Below are 19,498 nucleotides of genomic sequence, written 5' to 3' on the forward strand. Positions count from 1 at the left end.
AACTTTGCAAATACAGCTAAATCGTGCCTTTCAGAATCCCAACCACCACTGATGCTAGGCGTACCAGCCTGTAGTTTTCTGGCTTAATCTTTGAAGCCCTTCTTAAACAAAGGAAAACCAATCCAGAGGTACACCCGAGGACATCTGCTCTAAATGTTGTGTAGACATTTTAAAACAGAATGTGGTGTGAACACAACTGGAGTGTTACCGATCGGTCCAGAGGTTATGAAAGATTTGAAGAGACTTGTCTTGGAAAGGGTCTGTGTGCAATTAAATGGGGCACCTCAAGTCTGCGGCCAGCTAAGAGGAGCAGGTACTCACTCCGGCCAGTGACTTCTGGATATTCTCCCTGGCTCTGGCAATGTCCCGAAGGATGTTACTCGCTCCGTTCTCCTAGGTAGTGGAGAAAGAATTCGGTCAAATGCGTGATCTCCAGTCAAATGACAGCAACAATACAGACTGAGGGTTTGAATGAATGGCCACAAGAGGGGGTGGCCTGTGGACCGATGGGCCCAGGACCTCGTGTGAACCGCACAGCAGAGATTTCTCTGCAGCAGAGTGTTCAGTGAACTCTGACATTTACAGTCCCAAGCCCGGATGCGAGAGGAGGAGGGTTGGGCATGTGGTTAGCAACTCCATCCTGTAACAACACAGAGCTACAGAAACACCAACAGAGCTCCAAAGACCTCATCCCAGGGAGGGGAAGGGTACACCAAGACAATAGGCTACACTGGAGACAATGTAAAAGACTGGCCCAGGACAGAGGACTCTGGTGAGCTACTGTCGGCGTCCTATGCCCAAGTCGGGGTGATGAGCGTAAGTAAGAGTGCCCGGAGAGCCTCTGGGCGCTCGTGGACCTCAGAAAACAGTCATGGAAAGCTGAGTTGCAAATAAAAGAACAATGTCAAACCGGAGCACACCCTCTCCTCTCCGCAATGGAAGCAGCAAGCAGGCACCAGACCAGCTGGGTTAGTAGGAAAACCCCAGCCCTGAGGCACTCGACCCCAAACCCAAGGTGTAATTGAGCCAAACGCACACAAAATGCGGGAACTCAGCAGGTCAGGCAGCGTCCATGGAAGGGAATAGACAGTCGATATATCGGCACGGACTAGAAGGGCCGAGATGGCCTGTTTCCGTGCTGTAATTGTTATATGGTTATATCGTGACGCATCCCTTTAATCGGGACTAGAAAGGAAGGGGGAAAGGAGCCATAATAAGAAGGTGAGGGTGAAGGAGGAGGAGCAGTACAAGCTGGATGGTGATAGGTGAGGCCGTGTGAGGGGGAAGACAGGTGGGTAGGGTGGGGAAGAGGAAATTGAATGAGAAGCTGGGTGGTGATAGGTGAGGCCGTGTGAGGGGGAAGACAGGTGGGTAGGGTGGAAGAGGTAAAATGCTGAAGAAGCTGGAATCTGACAAGGCAGGAGAGTGGACCATGGGAGAGAGGGAAGGGCAGACAGGAAGAGGGGTAAGAGGGGAGTCAGGTGGAATTACTGGACATTAGAGAAATTGACATTCACACGTCGGGTTGGAGGTTACCCAGACAGAATACTCCTCCAACCTGAGTGGCTTCATCATGGCAGTAGAGGCAGCCATGGAATGACATGTTGGAATGGGAAGTAGCATTAAAAAAGGTGATCACCAGGAAATCGCACCTATTGCGGCAGAGGGAGTGTAGCTACTTGGAGTAGGGTACACCTGATCAGATCAAACAATGTCTCTTTAACAAAACAAAGTCAGGAGTAATACATGCAGAATAGTTGTCAGGTAGCTTGTTCAGTGCCAGTAAACCAATGCCACTTGGGAAGGAACTGGCTGTGTTAAAACTACCAGCAGGACTTTCTAGTCTGATTTCTATCAACTGTGGCACAGCGTAGTGGTTCGCCTGACACTATCACAGTCCTAGCAGCGTGGGTTCAATTCTCACCGCTGTCTGTAAGGAGTTTGTATGTTCTCCCTGTGGCCACATGTGCTTGCTCCAGATGCTCTGCTATCCTCCCACATTGCAAAGACGTGTGGGTCAACTGGCAGAGGGGGCTGCGAACAGACATGTCAGATTGGGAATGGGAAGTCAAATTGAAATGGGTGGCCACCAGGGAATACAGACAGAGTGAAGGTGCTCACCGATGCAGTCCCCTGGTCTATATTGGGCGTCACAGCATAATTAAAAAAAAATTAAACTTTTGGCACAAATTAACGGCCTGGGAAACTCTACACTGCTCCGTTTCTGGCAGCTCAATCATCACCAACTTTGTCAGCCCAAGCAGAGAAGCCATACTTCAGTGTATAGAAGGGTATACGGGGTCTAGAAACCCCAAGATCTCCCTCTTCTCCAAGCTGCTCTATTGACCCCCACCTGTCCTAATACCTTGTGCACATCAATTTCAAATGTGCCCGAGCTCTGATGAAACCCCTCCCTGCAGATTTGAGTGTCTGCCAAATATTTACAGCATTTTCTTTTGCCTAATGATGCCATGAAGCATAGGATATTAAATACTCAAGAAAGCCCATGGACAGATGAAACATAGTTGAGGGACTTTGTGATCCTACAAATATAAGAGTGCATTACAAATGCCCAAAGATTGGACCAGGGCTTTCAGAGAACTACAGAGGAGCTTCCAATTAGAATAACTACTGATTTTTACAAATAGCTTTTAAAAGGAGGAAGCCAAGAGGGGTTTGAACAAAGAATCATGGCATCAGCAGCGAGGAAAATGCGAGTTGAATTTGAAAAATTTAACAGCTGGACACTCGGAAAAGAAGTGACAGGAAGGGACTATGTCAGCACTTATTCTTGAAAGGGAAATCATGCTGGACAGATGTACTGGGAATTCAAGAGCTGTGAGGTAATGTTGCAGCTCTAAAACTCTGGTTAGACAATGCTTGGTATATTATGTTCAGTTCTGGTCACCTCAATATAAGGTGGTGGAAGCTTTAGTGTGTGTGCAGAGGAGATTTACCACGATGCTGCCTGGATTAAAGAGCAGAGGATAGATAAAGCAAGCTAGGTCTTTTCTCTTTGGAGTGAAAGAGGATGAGAGGTGACTTTTTTGAGACGTACAAGAGGCAGATCGAGTGGACAGCCAGAGACGTTCTCCCACCCCCACCCCCACAACAGAAATGGCCAATACGAAGGAGCATAAATTTAAGGTGACTGAAGAAAATTATGGGGGCCAGGGGGAGGGGAAACATGTCAGAGATTGGTAGGTGCACAGAACATGATGCCAGGGGTGGTGGTAGGGGCAGATATGTTAATTACAATTAAGACACAAAAAATGGAGGGCTCTGTGGACAGGAAGGGTTAGATTGAACTTGGAGTAGCTTAAAACGTTGGAACACAGGCTGAAGAACCTGTACGGTGCTGTACTGATCAATGTAACTAGACAAATGCTGCATTTGGATTTGAATGTGATGCAACTGGACTCTCAGAAAGCCCAGAGTCAGCCCTAAGAAAGATTAGGGACAAAGTTACAGCACAGGGAACTGGGGATATGATACTGACATAGAGGACCGGTTAGATGACAGGATGTCTTTCTCAGAGTGCACACATTGACTGGTGGGCTACAAGAGGATTTAGGGCTGGGACCCACCTGTTCATGACTTGGGCAAGGGAATTAAATAATGTCTCTCCACGTTTGTGAGTACACAAAGTGATGGGAGTGGAGGGGTGTATGGGAGGAGCTTTGAGGAGGATGCAGAGATTCCAGGTTGACTTGGACAGGTCAAGGGAGCGGGTCTGGATGTGGCAGATGGAAGATGTGGATAATTGCAAGGTTACTCACACACGTGGCAATAACTAGGCAGAACATTATCTGAGTGGTTGTACACTAAGGATGAAAGGTGAAATATTTAAGAGCAAAATGAGGGGAAAGTTCTTCACTCAGGACGGTGAGAGTGTGGAATGAGCTGCCGGTGGAAGTGAATTTGATCACAATATTTAAGAGAATTTTGGATACTCGCTCTCTGGTTATCCATCCCATAGGATGATGACAGTTCCCTTCAGTCAGTTAGTGGGGTTTGATTATGTACCCCACTCCTCAGAAAAGAACAATGTGTGCCTGAGTGGATTTTAGGTGAGTAGGGGTTTGCACTGGTCCAGACCCACCCTCTCGACATCCCCTCCCGGATCCAGCGGCATGGTGGGGTCCAAGACGGCTGGGGGAAGTTCTGTTGCAGTGAATGGCCAGACCAAGCTTCGATGCAAGAGATGCCCTTTCCGCGCTTCACGGCACGTGTTTGCTAGATGGCCGTTGACCCTACGAGAGGGTTCATCCACCCTTTGACAGGTCTTGTTTTTCATCCTGCAGGGTGTCTAGCCACCCTCCTCACCAGGTAAGCCCGGTGGGGGAGCCGGTTTAGTCACCGACCACCCAACAGGTAGTACTGGGTTACTTGGTACCAGTAGCACTCAGAGGAGTGACCTGAATTGTGGATAAGTACATGGACAGATGGGGTATTGGGGGGTACCATCCAGTTGCAAGTCGATAGGACTAAGCAGAGTAACAGCTCAGCATGGATGAGATTAGCCAAAGGGTCCGTTTCTGTGTTGTAGTGCTCTGTGACTCTACAGATCAGATACAGGAAGGATGTTCCTGATGCCTAAGGAGTCCAACAACTAGGGTCACTCTCTTAGGATACAGGACAAGCCTGAGATGTCTAGACACTTCTTTTCCCAGTGATAAGTGGGAGGAATCCCTGTGGAATACTCTAGCGTAGGAACCAAATCATTCATGGAGTAAGATATTATTAAGTCTCCAAGGAATATGGGGAAAAAGCTGGAGGGGAATAAACATGAATGACCAGCAACCATCATACTAAAAGCTAGAGCAGAGCTGAAGGGCCAAATGGGCTACTCCTGCTCTTACTGTCTACGGTAAAACAGTGAAAGGGTATACAGACATCTTGCATTTACTTAGCTCTTTGTGAATGAGAAATCGGTAACTCAAAGGATTGGTATTACTTTTCCTGTTCATCTCTTCCCTCACACAGACGGGCATCATACTGTACCTGCACAGCTGGGGAATCCCGTGCCGTATTTTCTACTGGGGTATTGGTAGGGACCGATCCATGCAGATGCCGGTAGTACTGCACCTCTGCGTCATCATACTTGTATTTGTCAAACCAGATATTCTCGTTAGCTAAAAAGTTAACCGCCATGGTCCTAGAAGGTGGAAAAGGCAGTGAAAGGCACAGTAAGACTCCGTTCAAAGTAGAGATAAAAGTTCATTGCATCTACACAGATGAAGTGTTATTGGCAAAACAATATCCTGGCTCAGTACAGGATAGCGAACTGGAGCTACAACTTCATATGGTCCCTCTGTAACAGACGCACACACTCTATGCTTTAATCCTTTACCACTAAACATGTTTTAATCATTAAACAAACATCGCTCATATTATGGTTCACACATCATTAAATGGCACCTCAAACTTCCTTTGCTACAGCCAATTAGCTGACTGCACATTTAGCCTTCCACATTCTGTTCACTCGATTTCAAAGGTGCAATCATCAGGATGTTCTTCACTCAACACCATCTCCCCAAAACTCATCACGAAGCTCCAAGATCTGGGTCTCGATACCTCCCTGTACAACTGGATCAATCCAGAGTTCACAATTCCAAATTGATTCTACAACCCTCAATGACTTTTTACAAACCATGCTCTCAGTGTTTTTGTATTTGTACATTGGTTATTTGTCAGTCTTTATGTATAGCTTTTCATCAAATCTACAATATTTATTTTCCTGAAAATGTCTGCAAGAAAATGAATCTCATATGTTTTGATAATAGATGTACTTTGACTTTTCCACTCCCCAACTCTCAAACCTCACATTAAATCTGCTTTCCTCCCACAGTCCAAAGATGCACAGGTTAGTAGCTTAATTGGTCACAAGGGTGTAAATTGGTGACACCACCTCGTTGAGCTGGATGGGCTTATTACCACCTTGTATTTCTAAACAAACATAAATTGTGCTTCCCCAGGTCCAGCCACCTATCACACTACTAAAGAGGCTTCGCACTATTAAAAATCATATCTTTAATGCGGTTTCAATGCTGATCTGTGCAGCTAGTCCCACAAGATAATCACTTTGTCTCAACACAATGCAAAGTTGCTGATAAGTAGCTTGGCTGGAAAGAGGTTCAACTGAATAGGCTCTGGAGGCAGTCCACAAGTTTTGACGTGCTTTCTGGCACCAACACAACATGTCCACAACTTACTCACCCTAATTCCACGTCTTTGGAATGTGGGAGGAAACCCACACGGTCATGGGGAGAACGTACAAACTTCTTACAGACAGTGGCGGGAATTCAACCATTACAGCTATCGAGCTTTATGCTATCATGCCAGCTCAGACTACAGGGATGGAAATAAATTTAACACACAAAAGTGATGTTAACACCACCCAGTGCTAAATGCGAAGTGGCCCAAGGTTCACTGACCTCTTGATTGGAACTGCCTGTGGATCACCCTCCAATTAAGTCTCAATAGCACTGTACTCCCTCCCACCCCCCAATTCATCAACACATTGGTCAGACTGCAGTGGCTTTAGACCCATATCTAAGAACAGACGTGCTGGCATTGGAGAGGATTCTCAGAAGGAAAAGTTTAATGTATGAGAAATGTTTTAATGGCTGTACTTTCTGGAGATCAGATCAGAAGAATGAGGTGGGAATCTTTGAAACTAGTAAATATTGAAAGGCCTATATCAGGAGCTCCCATCCTGGGGCCCATGGCATTAAAAAAAGGTTTGGGAACCCCTAGCCTAGACAGACTGGATGTTGCGAATAGTGAAGGAGTCTGTGACCTAAGGGAAGAGCCTCAGCGTACAAGCACGCTCCTTTAGAACTGGGACAAGGAAAAAATTTCTTCAGTTAAAGGGTGGGGAGTCTGAGATATTCATTACCACAGACGGCTGTGGAGGCTAAGTCATTGGGTATATTTAAAGCAAAAGTCGATAGGTTATTGATTAGAAAGGGCATCAAATGTTACAGGGAGAAGGCAGGAGAATGGGGTTGAGAGGGATAATAAATCAGCCATGATGGAATGGCAGAACAGACTCAATGGGCTGAGTGGCCCAATTCTGCTCCAAGACCTCACGGTTATTCCAAATCAAGAGAAAATCACGAAATGAGGTGAGTATCACAGCAGTACTCTGGATGACCGTGGCTCACCTTCTGAAAAGCTTTCAAGATTTCCTGACAACTTAACCCATCACTGGCCTCTACAACTGACCCAAAATAGCAAGGTCAGTGCGTCAGAAAGCACCAGGTAAAACACAAAGGAATTCAGATCACACCGGCCGATGGAGGCACGGTAACACAGTGCCAGCGATGGGAAGATCAAGGTTCAATTCCCGTCGCTGTCAGTAAGCGTTTGTATGTTCTTTGCAGCGTGGGTTCGTTGGGGGCCGGAAGGGCCCATTACAGTGTTGCATCTCTAAAAGATTTTCACCTCTCCCACTCTTTCCAGTTTAATGACATCTTTCCTGTAGCAGGGTGATCAGAACTCTATGCCTTACCAATGTCCTGTACTGCTGTAACATGATCGTCCCGACTCCTGTACTCGATATCCTGATGAAGGCCAGAGTGCCAAACACTTTCTAAACCACCCTGGCTACCAACATCAGCACTTTTTAAGAAGTATGCCCTTGCACCCTTAGGACTAGTAAGTTGTAGGCATGCTATGTTGGTGCCAGAAATTTACTTGTGGGCTGCCCACAGCACTTGTATTTATTTATTTATAGACACATGGCAGGCCCTCCTAGCCCACCAAGCCACACCACCCAGTAATCCACCTACTTAATCCCTCCCTCATCACAAAACAATTTACAACCACCAACTAACTGGCATGTCTTTGCACTGTGCGAGGAAACCAGAGCACCCGGAGGAAACCCCACGTGCACACTGGAAGGAATACACTAAGTTGCTTACAGAGGACGTCAGAATTTAAACTAACGCTTTGAGCTGTAATAGCATCACACTAACTGCTACTCTACCGTGGCACCCAACAACGAACCAAACCACTATGGTTTTCAAAGTAGATGTGGCAAATAAAACTAATCTTTTATCGTTTCGCCTTTTGATGGTGATACTGGGAATCAAACAGGCTGCAACACCATGTGACAGGCAACCATTTGATGTCTCTCAGGTAACATCTCCCCCTCCCGCTTCCAGGGGCGAACGAGACATTGTGTCAATTTACTAGGGGCCCGATAGAGGATGCTAAATGCTTTGGGGAAGCTTCCAGGAGAGGGGAAAGAGACAGCAATACATTTAAGGGGGCTTCAAATTAAAGTGTATTAAATACAATTGAAGCCTACTTATCCTGGAGCCATGGAGGACGAGGAGCAGAGGGAGGCCTCTCAGCTGGAGCTGTTTGTGGAGTGGCAGGGGCCGGCGCCACCTCCCGGCTCCTGCTGGGCGTTGCCTGGATTCCATACAGGTGATAACACAGCTCAGCAGTGTCATAGGCGGGTTTACTGAACCAAACCGGCTCGTTGTCTTGGTGAATGAGGTGCTGATGGACTGCCGCTGGTGATAAGGCCACTACAGGTGATGAATGGGCCTCTGCTGGGTGAGACGGGCATGGGTGGCGGGCCCTGGGGCAACACTGGCCTGGAGGTCGTCCACCTCTCTCTGATGCTCGTTCCTGGCACAGGGCCTCTTGATACAGCCGCTCAGCATCGTCGTACAGCGGCTTTTCCAGCCACACCCCAGGCAACGGTGGGCACCAGGGGGTCTTGGAAGGGATCCCGCTCGCCCGGGGGCCAGGGGTGAGTGGGGTGCCCGGCGTGGCGCTGATGTACCCCTCATCCGGGGTGGCCCGCGATGTCAGAATCACACGTGAGCCGAGGATCGGCAGGGAGCGCGGCACACTGGGCACCTGCAACCGCTCGACAAACAGCCGCTCCGCCGTGTCGAAGGCATCCTTGTTGACCCAGACCCCGCCGACGACGTGGTGACAGGCCACCGCAGGGCGGCTGGTGGCAGACGACTTCCCGCGGTCACTCTTCGCCGCGTTTGGCGGGAGCAGGTCAGCCCCATCAACTTCCTTCGTGGGCACCGGCTTCGCCCACGGGCAGCCCTTCCCCCGCCTCCTATCACCCATCTCCTCTGTCGGCCGGCGGATACCCCAAACCTCCCAGAACAGCCGCTCCGCCTCATCGAACTTCCACTTGTCCGTCCAGACGGTCTCCAGCAGGAAGGGATGACGCTTCGTGGTCCCCATCCTCAGAGCGCAGCACAACACAGGGAAGAAAGCTCAGAGTAAGCACAGTAAACCGACAGAGTACCGAGCATGCAGTCACGGGGCAACAGCGGAGCAGAACGAGAGAACCCAGCAGCCACTCGATAGAGGTGTACGAGATACCAAGTGGATGCTGCCTGCATTAGACAGCAAGGGTGATGACGACAGGCTGAGCAAATTAGGGCTTTTCTCTTTGGAGCAAAGGAGGGTGAGAGGTGACTTGACAGAGGCATAGACATGGCTAATATGAGGAGACATCATTTTAAGGTGATTGGAGGGAAGTTTGGGGGGGGAGGGGTGAATGTCAGAGATGTTTTTTAAAAACACAGATTGGTAGGTGTGTGGAACGCCCTGTCAGAAGTGGTAGCAGAGGCAGATATATTAGGAACAGATTTCAGCAGGAGCAGGAAGCCAAGTCGCTGATGTCACTATACCCTGCCAATTTTAACTCAGCCCTATTCTCCCCCTCTCACACAGACACGCGCGCGCAATCCAGTTAGTGGAAGCTGATTGGACAGTGACATTTAAGCAGCTGTTAGGTTCACGGGAATGGAAGAATATGAATGGTGGTGGATGACTCTGAGCTTCTATTGTCTACTCAGTGGGTGTAGAATGGGGGCAAGGCGAATCTCATCGAAACTTACCAAACTTTGTAAGGCCTACATAGAGGATGTTTCTTATAGTGGTAAGAGTCCAGGATCAGAGGGCACGGCCTCGCAACAGAGGGATGTCCATTTAGAACAGAGATGAGGAGGAATTTCTTAGCCAATGGGTGGCGAACTTGTGGAATTTACTGCTGCAGATGACCACGGAGGCCAGGCCATCGGGTATATTTAAAGTGGAGATTGGTAAGGATGTCAAAGGTTTTGGGGAGAAGGCAGGACACTGGGATTGGTAAGGATAATAAATCAGGCATGATGGAGTGGCAGAGCAGACTTGATGGCTGAATAGTCTAATCCTGCTCTTTTGTCCTATGGCAGACGAGATTTTGTTTAATTTAGCACTGGTTGGTGTGGATGTTGTGTGACGAAGAGCCCATTCCTATGCTGCAATAGTCCCTTTTGCTGAGGAGCCGACTCAAAGGGAACAAGATAGGACAGCTTCCAGGGTGATAGTGGGGAAATTCTACGGATGAACGGTGAAGGGGCGAAGAATGGACAGGACTGAGGTGATTAGGTAAGGAAAGAGATGGGGCAAGTGTTGAATGGGAGGTCAAAATGGGGGCAAAGCAGGAAGGGCTGAAGTGTGAGGAGGTAATGTCTGCTCACGATGTATGAAAGGACATAGTTTGTATGGCGAGTAGTTGCTTCACAGCCCGGTATTATTGACTGAACACACAAAAGAAAACACCTTATAGGTAAAAACCCATGCCAATTACAATGCCAAGCTCTAACTAGGAACATTGGACAGGCAAAATGAATTGTGACTTTACCTGGGTAGGGCACTATATTTAACACCAGCCCACCCTCAATGCAGTCCTGCCAAACAGCAGTAGAAGAAGCCGGCACTGGAGGACCTGTAGAGGCCAAAGTAAGAGCTGCGTACAGTACAAACTAGAGCAATAAGCTCCCACCCATCAAGGGTAATTCTGTAGCATCACAAACACCTTAGAGAAAGGTGGAAACGAAACAAAACAGTGGTTTGACAAGTACTCACCTTCTTATCCTACAAACGACAGCAAAAGGATAAAGAGAGAAGAGAATTAAGTGTGTTAGTAGCACAATTCAAATGTAAAGCTTTATTGTTAATGCACTGCGCTGAAAAATCACAATCCAGCCTCCGGACGTGGGGGAGCTGACAGGCAAGACAGCAGTTAATGGACACATACAGGCCAAGTGGAGATTACAGTCAAAAAACCTTTCTCCTCTCCGTTCACCTACTCAGCTGGGTAGAAAAGATAGGAGACCTTAAAGTTGCTCTCTGTGGTGGATTTCACAGGTACAGATCATATGGAATGACATCATGGTGTTGACACAGCACAGAAGTTAATTTGTCTATTCCCTTGCTGATGTCTCCCTCTCCCATTGGCAGCAGAATTCATTAATGATTTTATGATAAAGGTTCTCGTCCCAAAATGGCCACTGTTTATTTCCCTTCCAGATAAACCTCCTGACCTGTTGGGTTCCTCCCACATTTTGCATGATTTCCAACATCTGCAGAATCTTTTGTGCTTATTTAAAACCAGTAGCTGTGTGACCAGGCCCCAGTTCTTGACAGCACTAACAATTTATCCTGGTACCAAACAAAAGAATGATTATCTGCTGATGATATACACTGATCTCAGCGACTTTCCAAGCATTCATTGAGATAAGCAGCCATTTAAATGTGATTACCACTCAGCCAGGCAGTACCAGCTCCAGCGATGACATGTCACCCCCTGTGATCTCAGCCAAACCTCCCCACACATTCCACTAGGGCCACATGAAACCAGCTAGAATCCAAAAATCAATTTGCACGAATGAGCACCACAGATTTAACTATTTGCATCACCATCCGGTACGGAGGGAACACTGCACCGGATGAGAAAAAGCTGCAGAAAGTTACCAACTCAGCCACAGGGCCAACATAGGTACTGGCTTCCCCAGCATTGACATCTGCAAATGGCAACGTCTCAAAGAAAGGTGGATTCCATCATTAAGGATCCCCATTACCCAGGACTGCCCTCTTTGGACACTACCTCACTTAAAAAAAATACGGTACTTCTGTTTTTACACTTTTAAAAATCTATTCAATATATGCAATTGATTTACTTATTATTTTTTTTCTGCTAGATTACGTATTGCATTGAACTGCCGCTGCTAAGTTAACAAATTTCACGTCACATGCCGGTGATAATAAACCTGATTCTGATTCTTCATTGTTACCGCTGAGGAGGAGGTTACAGGAGACTAAAAACACACCCACAGTGATTCAGGAACAGCTTCTTCCTCGTCTACACCATCAGATTTCTGAACGGACAATGGCCCCGTGAGTATTTACAGTCCTGCCAAAGGGTCTCGGCCTGAAATGTCGACTGTGCTCTTTTCCATAGACGCTGCCTGATCTGCTGAGCTCCTCCAGCATTTTGTGTGTGTTGCTCACAATTTTTTCTGTTTTTGCACTACTACTTTTTTAAAAATATCATAGACGAAGATCACCCTCATCATAGGTAATGATTAATATATACACACACAGACACACACACACACACACACAGAGCAATGCACTCCTGCTGCAAAACAAACTTCACATGTGCCAGTGGTATTAAAGCTTATTGCGATCGCAAGTAGAAAACTGTTCCTGCAATCATGCAGATATAACGAGCTCCCAGATTGCCCTAAAATATTTAGCCAGCGGCCTTCCCCACCGTACCTTCACTATCCCAAATGAACAATCTCAGTAAATGGCAAACACCCTCTTCGCCACTCCACTCCTGTCACTGGGGCTATGCAGGTCTCACTGCAATTTTCTTTCCTCTAATTCTTCAACCAATTACTTAAATCTCTATCTCCACATATGATCTCACTGTTTAAGGAAACAGGTCCTTCCTAATCCCTTCACAAACATGAAAAAATCTGCCCGTCCTAATGAAGGGCCTCAGCCCAAAACGTTGACTGTTCACTCTTCTCCACAGATGTTGCCTGGCCTGATGAGTTCCCTCAGCATTTTGTGTGTTGCTCCCTAAGCCCTATTGTTTTATACAGTTCAATTCAATCTCTCCTCAGCCTCCTCTAATCTAAGGCAACACTTGCTTATCTAATCTTTTCTTGGAACAGCTTTCCAACACTGGCAATATATACGCTCCCCTTCATAACCTCAACAGTTTAAGTGACGCTGTGACCAAAACCGTGTGTAGTATTTGCGCAGAGGCCAATCTCCACCGCCTGCCCCCCAAGGTAACACCCTTCTCCAGCCACCCCATTAACCCCCAACCTCACTGCTTCCAAGCACCATTCTCTTTCAACCACCCCATACCCCTTGATCCTCGGGTCACCCCTCCCTTCAATCCACCAGACACCCTCCCTCCTCCAACCAACCCCCTTTGGGCACCATTTCCTTCAAAGTCTTTTCATCAATATTCGAGTAACCCTCCAATTTCCCTCAATCCTCCAAACACCCAGCCCCCACAACCCCAACCACACTCCCGAGTACTTTCCCCAACACCATCTATATCCTTTACCCCTCCCTCACCTCCATATTCCCCTTTCTCCACCCCAGCCTCCCCCTGACACCCTCCAGATCCCCCCCTCCTTCCACTCCCCAACCATTCTCTCCCCCTCTAACCCACCCTGCCCCTGACCCTCTCTTACCCCCAGGTCCTCTACTTCTCCCACTCACACCCTCTGCTGCTGCCGCCCCCCCTCCTCTCCAGACCCCGTTCTCCCCCTCTCCCACCCTCCAGACCCCCTTCGCCCCTTCTCCCACACTCCAGACTACCTTCGCCCCCTCTCCCACACTCCAGACTCCCTTCGCCCCCTCTCCCACACTCCAGACCCCCTTCGCCCCTCTCCCACCCTCCAGACCCCGTTCTCCCCCTCTCCCACCCTCCAGACCCCGTTCTCCCCCTCTCGATTCTCTTTCCTCACGTTCCCACTCTATCGCGACCCTTGACACTTTACTGCGCTCCCACCCTCTCGATCCTCTCCTTTACCCCCTCACAGCCCCTCTCTGTATCCTATCCTATCTTACCCTCCCCCCCCATCGTGGACCACGTGGCTTTCCCGGCGGTGAATGAACGGCCGCCTCGCCACCCGGCGATGCCCTGAACAGTCATACTCCCTCATTTGCCCCCACCCCTCCGCCCCCGGAATCCGAGCGCACTCCCCGTGGCGGGGGAGGAGGGGTAAGGGCATACCGGTCCCCCGACCCAGCCGCACCCACCGATCACTCACACCGATTCCTGCCGCACCGCCGCCTCAGCCCGCACCGAAAACCCAAGAGACCGCGCCTGCGCACCCTGACTCTGCCGCACCTGCGCAGCAGGCTGTTGCCGACAGGCAAGATGCGCATGCGTTAAATCAGCAGCCGGCATTCCAGTTTGGAACAACAGGTTGCAAACAGCCTTAAGTTATATTCTCAATTTGTTACCTGCTGATTTCGACATAGAGTCACAGTGCACATGGTGAATTTTGTGGTATTGGTACCATTCATTCTGAAGTAATGCTGCAAGCGCCCGGCTGGCCAGCTGGACGGAAACTAAAGTTGCAAGGGGAAACAATTGCTATTAATAAAACAACACACATAAAAAATGCTGGTGAACGCAGCAGGCCAGGCAGCATCTATAGGAAGAGGTACAGTCGAAGGGTCTCGGCCCGATTCGTCGACTGTACCTCTTACTGTAGATGCTGCCTGGCCTGCTGCGTTCACCAGTATTTTTTTTATGTGTGTTACTTGAATTTCCAGCATCTGCAGATTTCCTCGTGTTTGCGCTATTAATAAAAGCAGCGTTGGACTTAGGGGATAGCTGAAATGAATTTAAAAGAAAAATAAAAGTACATCCATCTTCACGGAGAGCAAAAGATGGTTATTAGAAATTGTTAAATTCAATAAGACGTTCAGCCCCCCCCCCCCCACTCTACTCCATGTATGGTTATGAATGCGTGGCCAGATTCTGCTCTTAACTCCATCTACGATTCTCAAATAACGATGAGTGGAGTGCAGGATGAAGATAGAGAGCTTAGGGACAACTTATACTTTACTTTATACTTTATTGTCGCCAAATAATTGATACTAGAACGTACAATCATCATAGCAATATTTGATTCTGCGCTTCCTGCTCCCTGGATTACAAATCGATAGTAAATATTAAAAAGTTAAATTATAAATCATAAATAGACAAAATGGAAAGTAAGGTGGTGCAAAAAAAACCGAGAGGCAGTTCCGGATATTTGGAGGGTACGGCCCAGATCCGGGTCAGGATCCGTTCAGCAGTCTTGTCACAGTTGGAACGAAGCTGTTCCCAAATCTGGCCGTACGAGTCTTCAAGCTCCCGAGCCTTCTCCCGGAGGGAAGAGGGATGAAGAGTGTGTTGGCTGGGTGGGTCGTGTCCTTGATTATCCTGGCAGCACTGCTCCGACAGCGTGCGGTGTAAAGTGAGTCCAAGGACGGAAGATTGGTTTGTGTGATGTGCTGGGCTGTGCTCACGATCTTCCGCAGCTTCTTTCGGACTTGGACAGGACGACTTCCATACCAGGTTACTCCTCAATATCTGCGAAACAAGGAGCTGGTTATTGACTCTGGGTGGGGGGGGGGGGCGGGGGGAGGTGCACATGCTCCTGTCGATATCAATGGTGTTGAGGTTGAGAGCTTCAGGTTTCCAGCGAGGAACATCACCAATAGTCCGTCCTGGTCCGAACACGTTGATGTCATGGCCAATAAAGCTCACCAACGCTTCTACTTCCTCGGGAGGCTACAGTTCAGCACGTCCCGGTCGATCCTCAGCAGTTGTTATCAATGCACCATCGAGAGCATCTTATCCTACATCATTAACGACTGCTCTGTCCGAGAGACGACAAGCAACTGCAGAGTTGTGGGCACAGTTCAGCACATCGCAGAAAGCAGCCTCCCCTCCATGGATCCTGTCTACGCTTCTTGCTGTCTCGTTAAAGTAGCCAGCGTAATCAAAGGTTCCACCCACCCTGGACATTCTGTCTTCGGCCCTCTCCCATCGGGGAGAAGGTACAAGGAATTCTGCAGATGCTGGAAATTCAAGCAACATACATCAAAGTTGCTGGTGAACGCAGCAGGCCAGGCAGCATCTCTAGGAAGAGATACAGTCGACGTTTCAGGCCGAGACCCTTCGTCAGGACTAACTTAAAGAAGAGCTAGTAAGAGATTTGAAAGCTGGAGGGGGAGGGGGAGATCCAAAATGATAGGAAAAGACAGGAGGGGGAGGGATGGAGCCAAGAGCTGGACAGGTGATAGACAAAAGGGATACGAGAGGATCATGGGACAGGAGGCCCAGGGAGAAGGAAAAGGGGGAAAAACCCAGAGGATGGGCAAGGGGTATAGTGAGAGCGACAGAGGGAAAGACAGAGAGAGAGAGAGAGAGAGAAAGTAATAATAAAGGCATGTGTAGCACTTGTTCCACTTACAAGGATAGGTGCTGGGAGGGAGATCGGTGGGGGGGGGGGAACGGACAAAGAAGATATCTTCTTTTTTTTAAATAAATAACGGATAGGGTACGAAGGGGAGGTGGGCTACACATGTTAATTCCACATCCCATTCCCATTCTGACATGTCTATCCACGGCCTCCTCTACTGTTAAGATGAAGCCACTTTCAGGTTGGAGGAACAACACCTTACCTTCCGTCTGGGTAGCCTCCAACCTGATGGCATGAACACTGACTTCTCTAACTTCCGTTAATGCCCCCCCTCCCCTTCGTACCCCATCCGTTATTTATTTATTATTATATATATTTTTTCTCTCTTTTTCTCGCTCTGTCCCTCTGACTATACCCCTTGCCCATCCTCTGGACTTCCCCCTCCCCCTTTTCCTTCTCCCTGGGCCTCCTGTCCCATGATCCTCTCGTATCCCCTTTGCCAATCACCTGTCCAGCTCTTGGCTCCATCCCTCCCCCTCCTGTCTTCTCCTATCATTTTGGATCTCCCCTCCCCTTCCCACTTTCAAATCTCTTACTAGCTCTTCTTTCAGTTAGTCCTGACGAAGGGTCTCGGCCCGAAATGTCGACTGTACCTCTTTCTAGAGATGCTAACCTGGCCTGCTGCATTCACCAGCAACTTTGATGTGAGAAGGTACAAAAGCCTGAAAGCAAGTACCAGCGGGATCCAGAACTGCTTCCTCCCCACTGTTATCGGACTCTTAAATGGACCGCTTGTACGATAAAAATGGACCATTGACCTTACAATCTACCTCGTAGACAAGATGCAAGAGAATTTCAAGGGCTGTTACAGATATATTAAGAGCAAAAGGATAGCGAGAGACAGAATTGGTCCACTTGAAGACCAGCAGGGTTATCTTTGGATGGAGTCGAAAGAGATGGGGGGAGATCTTAAATAGATTCTTGCATCTGTATTTCCTCGGGAGCCGGACACAGAGTCTACAGCAGTGAGGTCATGGACCCTGTACAGATTACTGAGGGGGAGGTGTTTGCTGATTTGTGACAAATAAGGATGAATAAATCCCCAGGGCCTGATAAGGAGTTCCCACTGACCTTGTGAAAGACAAGTGTAAACGTGTCCCTGACAGACATATTTAAAACGTCCTCAGCAACCAGTGTGATGCAGGAGGACTAATATTGTTCCATTGTTCAAGAAAACCTCTACAAATAAGGGAAGTTACAGGCTGGTAAGACTGACGTCAATTGTAGGTAAATTATTGGAAGGTATCCAATGGACAAGATATATAAGTATTTGAAAAGACAGGGCTGATTAGGATAGTCAACATGGCTCTGTGCATGGTAAGTCATGTCTAATCAATCTTATAATTTTTTTTAAGAAGGTTATGAGGAAGATGGATGAAGAAAAGTCAGTGGACACTGTCTACATAGAGTTTAGCAAGGCCTTTGACAAGGTCCCTCATGGGAGGCTGTTCCAGAAGGTTCAGCTGCTTGGGCTTCAGGATGAAGTCATAAACTGGATTCAGCATTGGCTCAGCGGGAAAAGCCAGAGAGTGACTGGTAGAAGATGACCTGGAGGCCTGTGACTTGTGTTGACTAGTAGTCCTTTGCACTGTTCTGCTACCACAAAATTAAAAAGAATCATGTCATTTACGTCAGTAATAATAACTGTGATTCTGAATGCTGATCTTTATTTGTAAGGTTGCCGTGTCCGCAGTCTGACTAGCAAGCTGGGTATGGTGTGGAGCACCTTGGTACTCCAACCCTCAGCTGCATCAGAGTCTGGACTCAGATCTATGAATGGTGCATGAGCCCATCAACACGACCTCACTACTTTGCCCACTATTTACTATAAACATTATGATTGTAATTTATAATTTTTCTGTATTGCACTGTATGTACTGCCGTTGCAAAATGAAAATTTCAGGATATATATTAGTGTAATAAATCTGATTCTGATATTCAGTTTCCTGCATGGTAGCCACCTACCTTGAACCAATTCACTCGTCATCAATGATTTGAATTGACATGAAAGTAACTCAAAAATGCTGGAGGAACTCAACAGGTCTGGCTGCTCCAGCATTGTGTGTGTGTGTGTGTGTGTGTGTGTGTGTGTGTGTGTGTGTGTGTGTGTTACTTTAGATTTCCAGCACCTACAGAATCTCGTGTTTCTGAATTGACACCAACTTAGTTATGTTTCCACTTCATTGACAACAAAGATTAAAACATAATATTCTGATTACTACAGTTATTACAATATTACAGTCCTGATGAAGGGTCTTGACCCAAAACATCAGCTGTTCATTCCTCTCCATAGATGCTGTCTGACTGCCTGAGTTCCTCAAGCATTGTGTGTGTGTTGTTTAGGATTTCCTGCATCTGCAGAATCTTATGATTACAATATTCCTGTCTGGGTATCAGAAGAAATGGGTAGCAATAATTCCCTTCATCATAATTTTGATGATAATCATATGCTGGTCAGTGGGTTAACGTAAGATTCCTGTCTTTGGGTGTGGTGGGGGGGTTGTAATTACATAGAAACATATAAAACTTACAGCACAACACTCAGGTTCAGGAAGATAAACTTGGTAAGTTATCAAGGGATCTATTCTGAGGCTGTGTCCTCTGGTTTTAGACACTCCCACTATCAGAAACACCCTCTCCACATCCACTCTGTCAAGGCCTTTCACCATTTGATAGGATTCAATTAGGTCACCTCTCATTCTTCTGAATTCTAGTGAATGAAACGCTGTTTAATCCTGGAATCATTTTTGTGAACCTCCTTTGAACCCTCTCCAGTTTCAGCACAACCTTTCTTAGATAAGGGGCCCAAAACTGCTCACAATACTATAAGTGAGGCCTCACCAGTGCTTTATAAAGACTCAATACAACATCCTTGCTTTTATATTCTAATCCTCTTGAAATGAATGCTAACACTGCATCTGCCTTCCTTACCACAGACTCAACCTGCAAGTTAACCTTTAGGGAATTCTGCACATGGACTCCTAAGTCCCCTTGCACCTCAATTTTTGTATTTCCTCTCCATTTAGAGAATAATCAACCCTTTTATTTCTTCTACCAAATTGCATGACCATACACTTCCCGACACTGTATTCCATCTGCTGCTTCTTTGCCCATTCTCCTAATCTATCCAAGTCCTTCTGTAGGCTCTCTGTTTCCGCAAGAGCACCTGCCCC

General features: G+C 47.5%; 1 protein-coding gene and 1 long non-coding RNA gene across 5 annotated transcripts in view; one reads left to right on the forward strand and one right to left on the reverse strand.

The window, feature by feature from the left end:
- Positions 1–9,226, reverse strand: part of LOC134344568 (uncharacterized) — a 28,594-nt gene extending 19,368 nt beyond the window's left edge. For 2 of the 4 annotated variants that reach the window (XM_063044589.1, XM_063044587.1), the window contains exons 1-3: positions 8,318–9,226; positions 5,005–5,158; positions 322–393 (exon numbers count right to left, since the gene is read on the reverse strand). In XM_063044589.1, the coding sequence (XP_062900659.1) occupies positions 322–393; positions 5,005–5,158; positions 8,318–9,225 (1,134 nt within the window). In that variant the 5' untranslated portion in view covers position 9,226. The remainder of the gene's footprint in view (positions 1–321; positions 394–5,004; positions 5,159–8,317) is intronic. The other 2 variants (XM_063044590.1, XM_063044588.1) reach the window with 1 other exon arrangement.
- A 2,518-nt stretch (positions 9,227–11,744) lies between these two features.
- LOC134344569 (uncharacterized) lies at positions 11,745–18,401 on the forward strand. The gene is made up of 3 exons (XR_010017464.1): positions 11,745–11,939; positions 12,015–12,210; positions 17,684–18,401. It is a non-coding gene; the product is annotated as an uncharacterized LOC134344569 (long non-coding RNA).
- Positions 18,402–19,498: the final 1,097 nt, after the last annotated feature.

This window comes from Mobula hypostoma, chromosome 3 (assembly GCF_963921235.1).
Source record: "Mobula hypostoma chromosome 3, sMobHyp1.1, whole genome shotgun sequence".
Classification (NCBI taxonomy): domain Eukaryota; kingdom Metazoa; phylum Chordata; class Chondrichthyes; order Myliobatiformes; family Myliobatidae; genus Mobula; species Mobula hypostoma.